Source organism: Mustela erminea, chromosome 5 (assembly GCF_009829155.1).
Source record: "Mustela erminea isolate mMusErm1 chromosome 5, mMusErm1.Pri, whole genome shotgun sequence".
Lineage (NCBI taxonomy): Eukaryota > Metazoa > Chordata > Mammalia > Carnivora > Mustelidae > Mustela > Mustela erminea.
Window position 1 is genome coordinate 82,512,472 of NC_045618.1, and position 19,665 is coordinate 82,532,136.

The window sequence follows — 19,665 nt, forward strand, 5'->3', positions numbered from 1 at the left end:
GGCTTTTGCACGCCTATGGCCCAGGATCCAGAGGCTCCCTTTCCCTTCCATTTATCTTCCAGTAGAAGATTGGAATCATGGCTTTCTGCTTCATGCCTCGAAACCAACTGGTGATAATTTGTTGGTATAGATCTTGATATATCTTCTTACATCTCAGGCTGATATTGTGGTTGTTCAGAGTGGTCTGGTAGATATCTAGCTCTGGAAATAGGGTCCCCTACTCCTCCACTGTCTGGCCCCCCTCTCCCTTGAGTACCTTGGGAATTTTCAGACCTTTATCTGCTCTTCCATAGTAGAAGAGGATTAATATTTCTTTGATGAACACTATAAGTACCTTGAATATTTTGAAAATATTTGCATGTAGTGATATTTGAATTCTAAAAGATGTTACCTAATTTTTTTCTTTCTTCCTTTGCTTGAACTGAGGTCCTCTTCATGACTATATAAAGACTATCTGAATTTGATTTTAACTCTTGAAATTAAGTGAAAAGTCGATGCTTCACATTTTTATGAGAAGCATATTTTCTTATTCAAGACACTGGAGAGTTTTAGTAAGTTATTTGTATTCAGATGCTATATTAATCAGGGTCTGGGCAGGAAACAGATGACATACCTTAAAAGGAATAACGGAATGAAGTTAATGAAGGGACTGGTAATAGAGGTGTAGGCAGCATTAAGGAAACCAGCAAGAGAGGATGAAGTACCCAGAGACGAGTGACAAGAAGTCATTACTGTCCCCTCTGCCTAATGGAGCCAAGGGATGAACTGTGTCAGTAGAACCTAGAGGCTGCTAGAGCCATGGAAGAGGGTCTGCCTCTCGGAAGTGTGGCCACAGAGGAACTAAGCCATGGCCAGAACTGCTGCAAGGCAGCGAATGAGTGGTGTATGAGGTAGGTAATAATACTGCAGCCTCTTTTTCCTCTCAGTCTCATATCCTGCAGGTGCCTCCTACTGGCAGATTCCCCATTGGAAGCCAAAAGGTAAGAAAACTCAGGTGGTACAGTCCACAGAGGTCAGCTACCCAGACACTGGTCAGGACAGAGAGGGGTGGAGAATGAAGCAGAACTTGGTGGGGGGAAGGAGATGAAGTGCAACAAGTGGAAAATAACTAAAACAGCTTCTCTTCTTCTTCTGGTCCTCATTATAATTGTGAATTAGTGGCTTGCAGTAGATGAAATACAAAGCAAAGATTTGTGGATAATACAGATACCAGTAATAAAGTCAAAGTTGTGAAAATCCATACGATCACAAGGCAAAATTGTACTGTCATCAGGTTTATGAACAGACTATTTGTAGATAAGCAGTGACATAAGTATATTCTGTATAGTGGGGAGTAATGTATAGAAGAATTTATTTTGATAAGATAGAGTTATGAAAAGAAGTTGCCCTTTATTAAGTAAAAATTGATGTAGGAGTGAAATTTTTGGAAACTTATTATAATAGAATGGACAAAGATTGAACACTGGAGAGGGGAGCCATCATGGTCCCTTCTTTGTTCTCTTTTTCTTTCAGGGAGGGGCAGAAGTGGAACAGAAAACAGCCAGATAGTTCTAGTGTGGGTCCTGCTTTGATTTCTTTTTCCTAGAGAGGGAGTTACTGTATATGGCAGAGTAGTCAGCTAGATAATATGCTGAATGTCCATGGGCTCAAGAGAAGCTGCTCTAGCAAACTGGTATTTACATTACAAAAATGAGGTATTGACCTTTCTTTCATGACCCTTTCTGTCTGGCCCCTGTGGTCAGAAGGAAAGCCAGAGGCCTTTCTGCCTCTCATTCATTTAAATGAGATGAGGTAGGAATTTTAAATTAAGGCACCTTAATATTTCAGTCATTGTTTAAAATGAAAGGCATTTATTGCTTGTGAAAGGCATTGGGCTTATTGCTACAGTAACCGAACTCCGATTCGTTCATCAGAGATACATGAGAAAAAGCTGTACAAGTCCACACTAGAGTTTTTGCCTCCACCAGTAGTTTGGCCTAATCAGTGATCTCTTTTCAGGTAACACTCTTTGATTACTAATTTGGACAGTTGTTTTGATAATATGAAAACCTGTTGGGTTTGGGAGGATCAGAAGCTTATTGTTACTATTGTTGTGTAAGTGAATTACCTTAGGCCATCACTTGAAATAGTTTCCTTGTTATTTGGTATTTACTCTCTCAGAGCAAAAGGAGCACAGTGGTTTCACTTAGGTAATCTAAATGAAATCTTTTTAATTTTTTCTTGTATAGCTATTTCTTTCCCTTCTTAGAATTGTTTTCAAATTTAAAAGAGTAATTCTTTTAAGATCCAGTCCTGATCTTTTGAAAAACTATTAAACTGAAAAAATGTTTGGCTATTTTGGATTTTAGTGCTTTGTTTCCCTTACATTTAATATAAACAATATAAAATTACATTTTATAATGACCTCAAACTGTAAAGCTAGAAACATGCTGATACTTCAAAAGTAGAAAACTTAGGTCATAGCTATTCCTATTCAAAGATATTAAATTTTCATTTATGTTTTCAATTTGCAGAATGGAACTTTGAAGGAGACAGTCAATTTTGGACTTCTTCCATGTGTACTGTATTTCCATGCAAATATTGGGCAGAGTTAAAATGAATGGATATTTGTCAAGAGTTACATGATAGAGGAGAGAATTATTGTTTTATTTATCAAATTATAAGAATTCTTTTCAAAATAAATATGTCCTTTTGTTACACAAATTGTAGCCAGGTGTTAAAGAATAGAAACTATTCCAGGGTTTTATTGTTTAGGGGATTTCTGGTATTCAGTCTGGAACTTCAGTCTTTGTTACATTAGGAATCAAATTATAAAATTAAATATGATGTCATTGGTTAATGAACAACAGTATTTTCAATCTAAATTTTAAAGAAATAAGCTTTTTGGGGCTTTGTATTTACATTAACATATTTTATAGGTGGAAGTTATAACATATCACTTAATAGTTCAAAGAAATAGTCTGAGAATTAACAAATTCTGAACTATGACATGGAAAGACCCAGGATTTTAAAACTTTCCTCAAATGATTCTTATATAATTGGTTTTCAGAATCACTTTGTCTTGACCAACCTATCTGACATTTGAATTCCTGAATCATTTAGCTTGTGTTTGGTTGGGAAGCTTCTGAGGTAGTTCATTCAGTTTCATTGTTTAAGAATTTCTGGGTACTTCCTTCATGATATATAACTTAATTCCTTAATGTTTTAAAGTTCAATGAATAGTATAATGGCTGATGGTTAGTCAGGGTCATATTAAAAGCTACTTTTAAATTCATTAACTATTTGTATATAGAAAAAATACAAGTTCTACAATCCATCACTTAAAAGTTTTTGCACTTGATCATACATTTTAGAAATTTGATTAGAATCTGAAGCTTAGCTCTGAAGATTGTTTTTACGTCTCAAGTATGATGGTATTTGGAAATGGAACAAAGCTTTTCCATATTAAGTCTCAGTCTCTATTTCCCGAGACATATCTGCTTAAATAAAGTTAGGGTAATCAGGGAGTAGTAATTCTCCTCTCTAGAGTTTATATTAGAGAAAGAATATGTATAAAAGGAATGTGATTCATTATTAAACAAACAGCCTTTGGTGGTGGCTCACTGTGAGCATGGGCAGACTGAGCTATATGTGCATCTAACAGAATTTGAAATGTAAAATATTAAATCTAAGAGTACAATATGAACAGACTGTCATGGAAGAGCGAAAGAGCTTTCTTTCTGTTGTAGAGACATAGGTATACAACAAGTAGGTTCCCCAAGGTGTTTACTGATCCGATTAAGGATGGAGTCAAGACTGGAAAGAAGCAAGGATTTTATCTTAACTTTACTGGAAACATCAAAAGTGAGGGGAAGAAAAGAATAAAAGAGCAAGAGAGCATGAGTGAAGAGTATGAGCTGTTTGTTTCCAGCCCAAGCTCTTTAAAATCTCTGAAAGTCTCACTTGTCCCAAATGGTTCCTTAGTGACCAGCAGTCTGGATAGCCCTGGTGAATTCTTTATTAACATCATTAAGATGAGGTGATTGGAAGCCCATTACCTGTTAACTCTGTTATTGAAGAGCCAGTCTTTGTCCCTAAGTGGCAGATACACATCTAGATTCCTTTGACAAACTTGAATTCTTATTAAAGTTCTGAAGAGCACACTTTCTCTCACGAGTAATTTTGAAATACTGTGGTTTCCACTAATTACAGTGTTTTTATAATTCTTTTTGGAAGCCATTTACAAACTTCCTGTGCCATAATTCATTTCTAAAGTGAGCAAAATAATGATTGATCTTTAGATTAGTGAAACATATCCCCTTTGTGAATATAGTCAGTTCTCTATTGGAATGGAGTGTAGAGTCCAAAACTGATTCATGAAAGAATTATTTATATTTCCTGTTGAAACACAGTCTGTGGGTACATTTTGGATAGATTTACCTTTTTAATCATGTTTTATTTAATTACATCTAGTATTAGTGGACTTTCTTTGATCTTACAGCAAATAATTTTTATAATTAAGGAATTTGGGGGCTACAGAGGAGAAAGGAGGAGCTAAAAAAATGCCAAAGCTAATTTACTTTATAGTTAATAAACAATGATATATTTGGTATTATTTATGTTAGACTAACAGAAGTTGAATGGTTATTTTACTAAGAGAATCAGCACCACTAAATATTAGAGTTCTGTGAACATTAAGAATAGTTAATTTGGGCCTCCTGGGTGGTTTAAATGTCCAACTTTTGATTTCAGCCTAGGTCATGAGTTCGATCCCCACACTGGGCCCTATGCTGGGCATGGAGCCTACTTAAAAAAACAAAACAAACAAACAAACAATAGCAGTTAATTTATTCTTTTAAGTCTTAATTGACTTTATATTGATATACTCAAAAGTTGGAAAGTATGTAGTTACTCATCTAGGTATGAGCAGTTTTTGTTGCACATATTGGGTTCCAACACTGAAGTTCTCAATCAAGCATGGGAATTAGATATAATTTATACCCTGAGACTTAAAATGGCATAGTTGAGTAGTTCCACACTGGTATCATTATGATCAGCTCAACATCTGGAATAATCAATTTCAAGTGTTTCACTACTCTGAACTCTGACCAAAATTCAGATATACAGTTACAGATTTTCTTTTTAATAGTCAAGATAATTAGCAATTAAAACAATACTCTGAATAATTATTGTTTAGGATGTTTACATACTTGCCAGAATCTGCGAGATAATCTTTTATAGTAAATGTTAGTTGAACCTTTTAAAAAGATTACAACTTGGAAGATAACATTTAAAAATATTATTTAATTGCTTGGACTTAGACATTTACTCTAGAAAATGGTTAGAAAATTCTCCCTGGGATTCTTGCGATAGGGGTTTTTATGATACTGTGTTTTACCCCCAGAAGATACTTCCATTTATTGCAAACTGAGCCTTCTCTTTGTTACTACTAACATTCCTTGTTGTGAGTAAAGAGAGCACAAGTTTCCCAACTAACCCTCCCATCAGAAAACTGAAGTGACATCATCAGTGATGGTATTAAAGGGGAAAAATTTGGATTAGTTCATATTGGTTAATGCCCTGATAAAAATGAAAATTTATGAGGTAGAAAACCAAGAATCATAAAGATAAAATGTAATAACAGATTTAGAGACCATATTTTAAGAAATGAGATATGGTAACAAGAAAAAAATTGATATAGTTCCTTGAAAATTTTAAAATCTAGGTTGTAAGACACAGATTGATGAGTAACGATTAAATTTAATTTTAACATAGGTTTTGTTTGTTGCTTGCTTTATTTCCTTCTACATTTTAAAAGTCATTGTAGGGCTATCTGAAATGGTTACTTGTATTAAAATTTGGTATGTTAGGCATGCCTGGGTGGCTCAGTCTGTTAAGCATCTGCCTTTGGCTCAGGTTATGATCTCGGGTCCTGGGTTCGAGTCCCACATCAGGCTCCTTGCTAAGTGGAGAGCCTGCTTCTCCCTCTGTGTGCCGCTCCCCCTGTTTGAGCTTGCATGCCCTCTCTCTCTGACAAATAAATAAAATATTAAAAAAAAATTGATACAACAAAAGAAATAGTGATTTTTGCATGAGCCAGTTGTTTTTGTATTCTTCAAAGAAGGCTAGAATTTTTTTTTTCCGAATAATCCTAAAGACTGATTACATTGTGATTAAGAACTTAATTATTTAAGAAGATGTACTTCAGCAAAAGAACTCTTATACGGATTTTATTTATTTGAGAGCGAGAGAGAGAGCACCTACATACGAGCATGAAGGGGAGTGGGCAGAGGGAGAGGGAGAAGCAGGCTTCCCAATGAGCAAGGGGCCCGGTGTGGAGCTCAATTCCAGGACCCTGGGATCATGACCTGAGTCAAAGGCAGATGCTTAACCAACTGAAGCACCCAGGCACCCCGCAAAAATCTTTTATATATGTGGCTGGCTGTTCTAATGGAATGTTTACATCTTGTAAGTATTTGATGAGACATAGAAGATGTTCATTGTCCTTGTCAAAAAGTTGTTACTAGGTGCACCGGGGTGGCTCAGTTGGTTGAATTAAGCCTTCGGCTCAGCTCATGATCCCAGGGTCGTGGGATCGAGCCCCACATTGGGCTCCCTGATTGGCAGGAAGCCTGCTTCTTCTACTCCCCCTGCTTGTATTCCCTCTCTCACAGTCTGTCTTTGTCAAATAAATAAATAAAATCTTTTTTTAAAAAGTTGTTATTAATTGGTGTATGAATGGTGCTATTTAGATTACAGAGAAACTCAAATGTTTTGGATGCTTACTTGTGATACTGTGTTAGGGTTAAGTGCGGAGAAAAACCAAGGCACTTCAGTCCTTCTCTCTAGGATCTTATAGCTATCAAAATAATGTCACCAAATATTTTTATAACACTTTTACATTCTTTTTTTTTTTTAATGGGATATCTCTTTAAGTTAAATAGGCACAATGGAAATAGGTGGATTTTATAGAAGAGTTCATTGAGATGTATTGAGATTTAGTGAACTATTCAAGGTTGTATAGTTACAAAGACATAGTAAACAGAGCCAGAATCCAGAGCTCTTAACTCCTAGTTCAAGGAGTTACCCACTAAGAGTTCATGCAGCAGTAGTCCAGGATAGATGATTTGAAAATAAAAGAAAATTATTTAAATCACCTATTTTTTGTTAAGTGCCTATTTTGTACATGGCATTATAGCAGTTTTGTTTGATTAAAAAATGAGAAAAATCATAACTGTCCATGAAATTGTATTATACAGTGGTAATACAAATAGTAGACAAAGGTAATTTAGAATAATAAAATGAGTATATCCTGTGAAAGCTAAAAGTGCTTTTTAGGGCTAATGCAATAGAAAACTCCCTGTGTACAGGTATATAATTAAGACAGAATTTGGTGGAAATAGCCAAGGAGGTTTTATTTACATGAAGAGAGTAGCTCTGCGATTGAGAGGTCATTATTCCTGAAGTAGGATAGTATTTCACATTCACTTAAATAGGTTCACTGAACAATCAGGATGAACAGGAGTGGCTTTAGAAACTATAGTTAAGAGGCAGTGCTAAAGCATATAATCAGAGCTAGCTGAGACCTTGGAGACTATCTAGTCCTTTCATTAATGTTATAGCTAAGGAAACTGAGTCCTAGAGTTACTTGCCAGAGGTCAGTCACACAGCTGGATGGGGGCAGTACTGGAATTCGATTCCTTCCAAATGCCTGGATATGAAAAAACAGTTTAAATAGATTGATAAAAGAACCTAGAAGGTGACAAATTGTGGATGTATATTGGATCTGTGAAGTAGAGTTGAGTATAGTTTTTACAGAGATGTGACTTCCATCAATCTTTGAAAGACAGGAAAGAGAACGGTTGACTAGTTTTTGGTTCCTTGGGCAGAGCAAATAAAAATAGAAGGCTGTAGTGACCCATGGAACAGTTTGAAAAGTAGAATGAGCTGCCTGATGGTACGTATAGAAATGACCTTCCCAGCAACTTCTAAGATATTTTATTAATAACAGTAATAAAGATAATAATGGTGACTATATGAGCGACAAGAACATCAGCTACCTTTTATTGACTGAATGTATATCCTGTGTCTAGGCATCATGTCAGGCATCTTAGGTATATTAGTTTCATTTAATTATTTCTCTGAAATTTAGTTTCCTCATCTACAAAATGGCATGGTAATACCAATCTCAGAGAGATTAAGGTAATTACCTTAGTGACAGAGGAAGTTGGCTATGGAATAAAAATTTGAATTCTGATTCTGTTGGAATTCCAAAGGTAGTGTTTCTCAGACTTGAGTAATGAATAGGCCCTCCTTCTAAGGGAAAAATAATTTGTTCCATACCCCATATTGACTTATTTTTATCATAAGACTACTTAACTATGTGTAAATGTAAATTTCTTAAATTTATAGTTCTTAAATAATATTTTAAAAACTAAAAACATTAGAGTAAAAAAAAGCAAAACTTTAAAAAATCAATAAAATTAAAATTAATGACATTAATATTAAAGTTGGAGTGTGTTTTGGCTGAAAGGAAAATACTGATTGCAAGATGATTTTGTAGCTAACTCTTATAGCACACATTTTTTGTTTGGCAAGCTTGTACTGCAGTGTGCTTTGTGCTAACTTGGTTCCCCTGCTACTTGTCTTTGTTTTGACTTCAAAATATCCCTTCAGCAATACTTCGTAGTATCTTATGATCTTCATTTGATATAGTCCCTTATTTATTGTTGATACTACCTATCTTTTCATAAGTTGTGATGAACAACTATCACTTGGTACCAATTTGATGGTTTGGAGCTCTGAAATGTCATGTCAATGTATATTTATTTAAAAGATATGGTCATCCAGGTCATGTAGGATATGTTTATGTTAATTATTTTTTAGGTTATCATCTAGAAGAACCCACAAAATTTAAGAAATCACAAACTACAAATCATAACCTCCCCTCTGGTGTTTCTACTTAAAAGTTTACACAGCACTTTCTCTCAAAACACTATGGTAGAACCATCTGGTTTCTGCAGGGTCATAGTAGAAACCTAGGAAAGCCTTGATTTCCACTTACTTTTGGTACTGCTTTCATCGAGGCCACCTCTGTTTTGCATCTCAGTTTCTATCACAACTTCTAGTTTTACCCACCAAACTATTCTCCATAGGGCCTTCTTCACTAGTGAGTTTCTTTAATACAAACTTTCAGGACTCAGCTCAGGAATCACCTCTCTCTGAAACCTTTCCTCTCTCCTTTTTCATCCCATGCATTATCATCTTTGCCTTTCTGACCCATAGAATGAATTACTTCTCTTTTCCTTTATTTCTCCTTTTTAACTCCAGAGTATCAAAGAGGCATACTTATACTTCTGTTACATTGCTTAGCACATTGTTTTGTAATCCTTAATTTTTGGATTTTCCAAATAGATTATTAGCTTCTTGAAAGTAGTGTCTGTCTTGTGCATCTTCTAACTAGCACATTGTCTGGAAGAAAGTTCTGATGATATAGCTGTGATCTTGAATCATTGGTCAGTCAGTTATTATTTTAGAACTGAGGAGTCAAAAATAGGCAAGAGCAAGGTAGACATTTCCTCATCTTTCCCATTCATGTGTCTAAACTGTATACAAATTACCTAGTTAATGTAGTACTCTTTAAGCATGTAAGCAATATAATTATGGAAATAATCTTTCCATAAAGAATTAAATGATGGCATCATTTTACTTCTTTTTGTTTTGTTTTCTCTTGGCTAGGTGCTGTGATTGTCTCCACACCCCAGGACATTGCACTGATGGATGCACGCAAGGGTGCTGAGATGTTTCGAAAAGTCCATGTGCCTGTAAGCATTTACAGCTTCATTGTTATTATATGAAACACTCTAACTGAAGAAACAAGTCATTGAGAAATACAGTCCAAATTTTAATTTAGTTCTTGCAGAAATCTGTAGAAAAACCTACTTCATCTTTATGGTTACTTTAACAACATGCGTATAGGTGCAAACATGTATATATATTATATTAATCAAGAAAAATTCTAATTGCATTAAAATATTTTTAGAAGAATTCTGAAACATCTTTCAGGTATGAGTTTTGTGACCAAGTACTACCTCTCCAGATACTTGCAGATATTATTGACAAAAACACCCCCACATCAGTGTTTAGAAGGAGATACTTGAATAAGGCACTGATAGGAGGACAGGTGAAAACGGTGATTTTTTTTCCATCTGTCTCATTCATAACTCATTCATAGCTCACCACCTTCTAAAAAATATCTAAGGATTTTCTATGCAATATGACAAAATAAAAATGTAATAGTATTAAGACAAAACACAATTAAAATCAGAAACAGAAGTGAATCTGTAAACAAACTGCAGGCCATTAAGGGACTTAAATACATGCCAGAAGTAATCCATGAATTTTCTAGCAACCATGTAGGGCCTTTATAAAACTGCCCATTTCTATAAGGTTGGACAGAGCACAGCAACTGAGACCAGAGAGGCATAAATCTCTCCTAGGTTCTCTGAATAAAGTAACCCTTTATATGATAAACACACTCTCATTACCTTTTTTTTTAACCATAAATAGAGGTTTCTTCCTCCTAGTGTGCATCAGCAAAAGCAAGTGGACTTACGTCAGAGTATGGTTTAGAACACGCATTTTTGTACAAAGCCAATGTGATGCCTCCATCTATATGACTATCTAGTGGCCTAGTTTAATTCAGGAATAGATTTTAGAGCTTATAGAGCAAAGTTTTTTAGACTTCAGCCATGAATTAGCTTCAGGGGTCTCATGATTCTTTCTCCTTCCTCCTTTTCCCCGTCCCCAAATGATATGTTCACTTTGAGTTTGTTTTGGTATGGAGAGAATTCATAACTTTCATTGAATTCTTCAATGAAACTGAAATGGTATGAGATCCAGTGATGCACTAGCCTGAATGGACTCTCATAAATGTTTTTCTCTCAGGGGAGCATCTGAGAAATGTAAAACAGTGGAGTAGTGGAGTTGAGATGATCCTCTTTGACAGGTATCTCTTCTCCTTGCCGGTTAGTGCAGAGCTGTAGGCATTAACACTCCATGGAGCTTTGCACTGGGAAATTGAAGTCTTAGGAAAATTGAAGAGCCCGATAAGGATAATCTGAGAGTATTGTCTTAGGAAAATTGTCTTAGGAAAATTGAAGAGCCCGATAAGGATAATCTGAGAGTATTTCCATGATCAGAAAGTATTAAAGTCCAGTCTTTATATTTGGATAAATGAGTGATAAAACCCCCATTGTATTCTCTGTTGTAAATTTTAGCTTGGAAATTTTTTTAAAGCAATGGTAACCAAATGAGCACCATAGAAAAATGTCTCAAACACATAGTTTGAGCAATGTGACTTCCTATTATGCCCTCCAAGATAAACCAGGTGCAAGTATTACCTACCCAAATAACTAAATAAGAATATTTATATTGGATTTTAAAATATAAGTCAGCAAAAAGTTAGAGAGCTATCTGACAAAAATTATGAGAGCAAGTGATACATAATCCTTCTTTCTAGCAGAAATTATGTAACAGGGCCAACGGTCTGTTATTGCCCCTCCAAGGGCAATAGTAATCCTATCAGCATATCAGTGAATACTTAATTTCTCATTCTGTAAGATGAAGATAGAGGTATATGTTGTTTACTTAAAAGCATTATGAAATTCTTGGGGAAAAAGTTTTTTAAAAGCAGAAACCAGGGGTTCCTGGGTGGCTCAGTGGGTTGGGGCCTCTGTCTTCAGCTCAGGTCACGGTCTCAGGGTCCTGGGATCGAGCCCTGCATCGGGCTGTCTGTGCAGCGGGTAGCCTGCTTCCTCCTCTCTCTCTGCCTCTCTGCCGACTTGTGATCTCTGTCTGCCAAATAAATAAATAAATATTTAAAAAAAAAAAAAAAGCAGAAACCAGCACTTTTTATTCTTCACTCTGTAAATTATTATTTTGTACACCAAGAGACTATTTCAGCCAGTGTTGTCACTTGATGTGACTATGACTGTGGGGCAGGTTTTACATGCACTTTACTAGTCTATGGTCTAATGACCATAGCTGGCAAATTCAGCACATGTACCTTTAAGTCTTTAGGTTATTTTCACTTATCCACAGCACCTGATTCTTAGGGCCCTGTAAGTAAAGGGGCAAACAATCTCATAATTGTTCTAACAGATTTTCCTCTACACTCAAGGATAAAGGGACAAAGGGTGAGACAGAGACTCCTATGGAACATAACAATGGGGAAGGGGGATGGTCACTACATTCATATTAGGCTGTTGCTAGGTGGGTGTCACTGAAAATGAAAGTTAAAGATATCAGCAAGGAAATACAGCGAGGAAATATTTCACGTGAAGGATCTTGGGCTGCATAAAGCTCATAGACTAGTGCAGTATTAGGGAATGAAAGAGCTGTTTGTAAACAGAAAGTTAATGTTGGGGTTTAAGTTTGCAGAATTGGAATGGTTCTGGGTCATGACAAAGCCCAGGGTGTGGTTGGTTATGGGTGTGTGGGGCTGAAATGGAATACAAGTGAAAGTCATCAGAAATGCATGATCCTTCCAAGTTGGCTCTTTAACATTGTCCTGTATCTTTATTATAACCCTCTTTTTTTTCACCCCTATGTTTCAATTATTTCTAAATAGCAAAAATTTTAAAAGGAGGTAGAATATCTTAATCATCTCTTAAACCTGCAGAACAAGATAGGTGCTCAGTAATCTTTGCAAGTGAATGAGAGAACTTTCCAGCAATGAGTTCTGTAAACAATTGGACAACCATGGTGCATTGTAAAGGGAATCCTGGCTGTGAGTGCGATGTGGATTTGATTATTTCTGAGATCTTTCTGGCATTTAAGAGCCTTGGAGTCTAAGTAATGGCAGAGCATTTTAAATTAGAAAGTGTGCCATAAATGCAAAGGAATAATATTATGCTTTGTTTATACCACTTCATTTTTTTCCTGGTTTTTAGTCTTGCTTTCTGTTTTTGCCCCTTTTGAAGTGCATTAGTTACCATGGAAACAGTGATGTCATTGAAATTCATTGGTATGGACAGTTTAGTAATGTCTACAAGAACATTTTAAAGTTGATTTAAATGGTTTCTTAAAATTAAAGGCTTGGGGTGCCTATGTGGCTCAATTGGTTAAGAATCTGTCTTTAGCACAGGTCATGACCCCAGGGTCCTGGGATCCAGCCCCACAAAGGGCTCCCTTCTCAGCAGGGAGTCTGCTTCTCCCTCTGCCCCTCCCCCCACTCGTGTGCTCTCTCTTTCACTCACTCACTCTCACAAATAAATACATAAAATCTTGAAAAAAAAAAACAAAAAACAAAAAACAAACCCTCGAGGCTTGGATAGGTGAAGGAGAAGAAGAGATAACTGTGAAATTCTTTGTTCTGTGCCTGAAATCATATCAGCTCTGCCAAATCCTGGATTATCTCAGTTTTTGTAGATAGACTGTTTTTTTTTTTAAATAATAAATTTTTTTCAATCTTACACATTTTGAACGGTGGGTACTTCTTGCCTTATGTCATTTTACCCATTTTTATTGCTGCTTCTGCAGTGGAGGCCCAGGTACCTCAATTTGGAGCTCTTCTACCATTTGAACTTGTAGAGTTACAGGGATTTCACTATCCAGCCCTGACTCCTTGGGCAGGCAGTCTCCTTCCCAGCTCCTGATAAATATATTGAAGTATTAAAGTATATTTCCCCTCTTATTCCTTCTGTACATAAGGATCCCTTAGTTAATTTTAATTCAGTAAGTAGTTTATTTTACAAATATATATATTTACTCCTACTGAGTGCCTTCTATAAGGAAAATAATGTGATAAGGTCCCTTATTGATTAGAAAAAAAAAGAAGACAAATGAAGCCTTTTTTGCCAAGTACCTTATCATCCTGTAGACTAGCTCTATTATGGTGAAGGGGTTCTGAATTCTGAAGAACACAAGACATTTCTTCTTTGGGCTATTAAAGTAGGGCTTTCATGGAAAAGTCATGATTTTTTTCATGTCCATGTTATTTTGCATATCCTGGTCCCTTTCCTGATAGGCCATTGTTAGCTTGGGAACTCAGATTCACGTTTCAAATCCCTGTGCAGGCATTACTTTCTCTAGGAAGCTTTTATCAAACTCCCAAAAAAGGTTAATCTTTTCTCTGAACTACTTGAACATATTTCTGGTTTGGCTCTTATCCCACTACGGTTCACCTGTCAGTCTCCACAGAAGAAGTGAGTTCTGGAGGGCAAGAAAATATGCCTTAACTATTCTTTTTTTTTTTTAAAGATTTTATTTATTTATTTGACAGATAGAGATCACAAGTAGGCAGAGAGGCAGGCAGAGAGAGAGAGAGGAGGAAACAGGCTCCCTGCTGAGCAGAGAGCCCGATGTGGGGCTTGATCCCACAACTTGGGATCATTACCCAAGCCAAAGGCAGAGGCTTTAACCCACTGAGCCATCCTGGCGCCCCATGCCTTAACTATTCTTAAATGTTCAGTTACCTGGTGTATAGCAGACATATGATAAATACTTATCATATAGACATTTGACCTGGTATATAATGCCAGCCACAATCTGTTGTCTTTATCCCCAACTCACAGGCCACTCTGCCTTGCATTCTCCCTGTCAGCGAGACTGATCATTTTCTTCTTGTAGATTCCCACAAAGTTTCTTTCTTTGTGGCCTCGAGCATGCTGTTTCTCCACATGAAAGCCCTTTACCCTCATTTTTCACTTGGTAGCTGCTTTTTATCCTTTGCTACTTAGATTAAAGCATTCTTTTTCTGAGAGACTGCCCTGTCCCTGTTAACCAGGTGAACTCGTTCTAGTGTGTGATCTAGTAACACTCTATTTTCCTTTTTGTAACTGTTTTCATATTTGTCAGTACTTTCATTTTTACTACAGCATTTGTAGTGCCATGCTGTAAGCTCTGAGTTAAGGGACCCCTTACCTCCCTCTGTGCCAAGAACATATAGCTGCTCAACTAAATATACACAGAATGAATGAATGGATTTGGATTTTCATAGTCCTATCAGAGGATGAGAATAGGGACAGAATTTAGTCTGAAAAAAATCAGGAGATCACAAGTTGTGTTCGAGATTGTTCAGTTTGTCAATAGTTGAAGTTGCATGTTTCATTGTGGCTCTGCTAGGCCCAGGTTTGGTAGAGCTTCAACCAGCTGAGGATTTGAACTTGCTTCTTGAGAATTTTAGAGGAGTCCATAAATAATGTTGGTTGGGAAATAGACTTAATTAGAATAGAGCTTTAAAAATATTTAATTTGGTAGAAATGAATAGAAAGGACAGGAGCCAGGAGAGTTTAAAGCATTAAGGAAGTATTTGCAATGGCCAGAGTTACACAGCAGGTTGTGACCCACCAATAAGCCATGAAACCAATACAGTGAAAGATGAAACCAAAGGTTTTAGAATTCTTATTTTAAGATTATCTATTTATTTGTTTGTTTGTTTATGACAGAGAGAGAGAGAGCGAGTGCACAATAGCAGAGGAAGAGGGAGAAGCAAACTCTCTTCTGAGTAGGCAGCCTGATGTGGGACTTGATCCCAGGACCCCAGGATCATGGCCTGAGTTGAAGGCAGATGTTTAACCAACTGAGCCACCCAGGCTCCCCAAAACCAAAGGTTTTAAACAATATTAGGGTAGATTGCTCTTAGGAAGACAAAGTGTTATTTCATAAAGATTTGGTCTCAGTTGTACATATATATAAGTATGCATTTATATTGGATCAGGATTTAAAATACTTCTCTTATGGTAAGACAGATATTTTTTTAAATTAAATTTTTATTTTTTATTAACATATAATGTATGATTAGTTCCAGGGGTACAGGTCTGTGGATCGCCAGGTTTACGGACTTCACAGCACTCACCATAGCACATACCCTCCCCAATGTCCATAACCCAACCACCCTCTCCCTCCCCCCCCCTCCCCCCAGCAACCCTCAGTTTGTTCTGTGAGATTGAGTCTCTTATAATTTGTCTTCCTTCCAATCCCATCCTGTTTCATTTTTTCCTTCCATATCCCCCAAATCCCCCACATTGCCTCTCAAATTCTTCATATCAGGGAGATCACGTGATAATTTTCTTTCTCTGATTGACTTATTTTGCTCAGCATAATACCCTCTAGTTCCATCCACATCATTGCAAATGGCAAGATTTCATTTCTTTTGATGGCTGCATAGTATTCCATTGTACATATATACCACATCTTCTTTATCCATTCATCTGTTGATGGACATCTAGGTTCTTTCCATAGGTTGGCTATTGTGGACAGTGCTGCTGTAAACATTCGGGTGCATGTGCCCCTTCAGATCACTGTGTTTGTATCTTTAGGGTAAATACCCAGTAATGCAATTGCTGGGTCGTAAGGTAGCTCTATTTTCAACTTTTTGACGAACGTCCATGCTGTTTTCCAGAGTAGTTGTACCAGCTTGCATTCCCACCAACAGCGTAGGAGGGTTCCCCTTTCTCTGCATCCTCGCCAGCATCTGTCATTTCCTGACTTGTTAATTTTAGCCATTCTGACTGGTGTGAGGTGATATCTCATTGTGGTTTTGATTTGTATTTCCCTGATGCTGAGTGATGTGGAGCACTTTTTCATGTGTCTTTGGCCATCTGGATGTCTTCTTTGCAGAAATGTCTGTTCGTGTCCTCTGCCCATTTCTAGATTGGATTATTTGTTCTTTGGGTGTTGAGCTTGATAAGTTCTTGATAAATCTTGGTAGATTTTGGATACTAGTCTTTTATCTGCTATGTCATTTTCAAATATCTTCTCCCATTCTGTCAGTTGTGTTTTGGTTTTGTTGACTATTTACTTTGCTATGCAAAAGCTGTTGATCTTGATGAAATCCCAATAGTTCATTTTTGCCCTTGCTTCCCTTGCTTTTGGCGATGTTCCTAGGAAGATGTTGCTGCGGCTGAGGTCAAAGAGGTTGCTGTCTGTGTTCTCCTCAAGGATTTTGAGGGATTCCTTTCTCACATTGAGGTCCTTCATCCATTTTGAGTCTATTTTTGTGTGTGGTATAAGGAAATGGTCCAGTTTCATTTTTGTGCATGTGGCTGTCCAATTTTCCCAACACCATTTGTTGAAGAGACTGTCTTTTTTTCCATTGGTCATTCTTTCCTGCTTTATCGAAGATTAATTAACCATAGAGTTGAGGGTCTATTTCTGGGCTCTCTATTTTGTTCCATTGATCTATGTGTCTATTTTTGTGCCAGTACCATACTGTCTTGATGATGACAGCTTTATAATAGAGCTTGAGGTCTGGAATTGTGATGCCACTAATGTTGGCTTTCTTTTTCAACATTCCTCTGGCTATTCGAGGTCTTTTCTGGTTCTATATAAATTTTAAGATCATTTTTTCCATTTCTTTGAAAAAAATGGATGGTATTTTGATAGGGATTGCATTAAACATATAGATTGCTTCAGGTAGCATAAATATTTTCACAATATTTGTTCTTCCAATCCATGAGCATGAAACATTTTTCCATTTCTTTGTGTCTTCCTCAATTTCTTTATGAGTACTTTATAGTTTTCTGAGTATAGTTTCTTTGCCTCTTTGGTTAGATTTATTCCTAGGTACCTTGGTTTTGGGTGCAATTGTAAATGGGATTGACTCCCAAATTTCTCTTTCTTCTGTCTTGTTATTGGTGTATAGAAATGCAACTGATTTCTGTGCATTGATTTTATATCCTGACACTTTACTGAATTCCTGTACAAGTTCTAGCAGATTTGGAGTGGAATCTTTTGGGTTTTCCACATAAAGTATCATATCATCTGCAAAGAGTGATAGTTTGACTTCTTCTTTGCTGATTTGGATGCCTTTAATTTCTTTTTGTTGTCTGATTGCTGAGGCTAGGACTTCTAGTACTATGTTGAATAGCAATGGTGATAATGGACATCCTTGCTGTGTTCCTGACCTTAGCAGAAAAGCTCTGTTTTTCCTCCATTGAGAATGATATTTGCTGTGGGTTTTTCATAGATGGCTTTGATGATATTAAGGTATGTACCCTATACTTTGAAGAGTTTTGATCAAGAAAGGATGCTGTGGGGCGCCTGGGTGGCTCAGTGGGTTAAAGCCTCTGCCTTCGGCTCAGGTCATGATCCTAGAGTCCTGGGATCGAGCCCCACATCGGGCTCTCTGCTCAGCAGGGAGCCTCCTTCCCCCTCTCTCTCTCTGCCTGCCTCTCTGCTTACTTGTGATCTCTGTCTGTCAAATAAATAAATAAAAATCTTTAAAAACAAATAGAAAGGATGCTGTACTTTGTCAAATGCTTTTTCAGCATTTATTGAGAGTATCATATGGTTCTTATTCTTTCTTTTATTAATGTAGTGTATCACATTGGTTGATTTGTGGATGTTTTGGGAAATTTTTTTTTAAAGATTTTATTTATTTATTCGACAGAGAGAGTTCGTAAGTAAGCAGAGAGGCAGGCAGAGAGAGAGGAAGGGAAGCAGGCTCCCCGCTGAGCAGAGGGCCGATGCGGGACTCAATCCCAGGACCCCGAGATCATGACCTGAGCGGAAGTCAGTGGCTTAACCCACTGAGCCACCCAGGCGCCCTGTTTTGGGAAACTTTTGGTGACTGCTTCAAGCTTCTTGCTGGTTATGGGTCTGTTCAGATTTTCTATTTCTTCCTGGTTCAGTTTTGGTAGTTTTTGTGTCTCTAGGAAAGCATCCATTTCTTCCAGATAGTCAAATTTGCTGGCATACAGTTGCTCATAGTATGTTCTTATAATTGTTTGTATTTCTTTGGTGTTGGTTGTGATCTGTCCTCTCTCATTCATGATTTTATTTATTTGGGTCCTTCCTATTTTCTTTTTGGTAAGTCTGACCAGGGGTTTATCAGTCTCATTAATTCTTTCAAAGAACCAGCTCCTAGTTTCATTGATGTGTTCTATTGTTTTTTTGGTTTCTATTTCATTTGTTTCTGCTCTGATCTTTATTATTTCTCTTCTCCTGCTGGGTTTAGGCTTTCTTTGCTGTTCTTTCTCCAGCTCCTTTAGGTGTAGGGTTAGGTTGTGTACTTGAGACCTTTCTTGTTTCTTGAGAAAGGCTTGTATCACTGTATACTTTCCTCCCAGGACTGCCTTTGCTGCGTCCCACAGATTTTGAACAGTGTGCTTTCATCATCATTTGTTTCCATAATTTCCTGGTTGACCCATTCATTCTTTAGTAGAATGCTCTTTGGCCTCCATGTATTTGTGGTCTTCCCAAATTCCTCTAGCTTCAGAGCATTGTGGTCTAAAAGTATACAGGGAATGATCCCAATCTTTTGGTACCAGTTGAGAACTGATTTGTGATGCAGGATGTGATCTATTCTGGAGACTATTCCATGTGCACTAGAGAAGAATGTGTATTCTGTTGCTTTGGGATGGAATGCTCTGAATATATCTGTGATGTCCATCTGCTCCAGTGTGTCATTTAAGGCCTTTTTTCCTTGTTGACCTTTTGCTTGGATGATCTGTCCATTTCAGTGAGAGGGATGTTAAAGTCGCCTACTATTATTGTGTTATTGTCGATGTGTTTCTTTAATTTTGTTATTAATTGGTTTATATAGTTGGATGCTCCCATATTAGGGGCATAGATATTTAAAATTGTTAGATCTTCTTGTTGGACACACCCTTTGAGTGTGATAGAGTGTCCTATTTCATCTCTTATTATCATCTTTGGCTTAAAATCTAATTTATCTGATAT

General features: G+C 36.9%; 1 protein-coding gene across 4 annotated transcripts in view; it reads left to right on the forward strand.

Moving 5' to 3' along the window:
• The window catches only part of NUBPL (nucleotide binding protein like), a 207,516-nt gene that overhangs the window by 164,125 nt on the left and 23,726 nt on the right, over nucleotides 1-19,665 (forward strand). For all 4 annotated transcript variants that reach the window (XM_032341486.1, XM_032341488.1, XM_032341484.1 and 1 more), the window contains one exon: nucleotides 9,718-9,803. In XM_032341486.1, coding sequence (XP_032197377.1) covers nucleotides 9,718-9,803 — 86 coding nt within the window. The remainder of the gene's footprint in view (nucleotides 1-9,717; nucleotides 9,804-19,665) is intronic.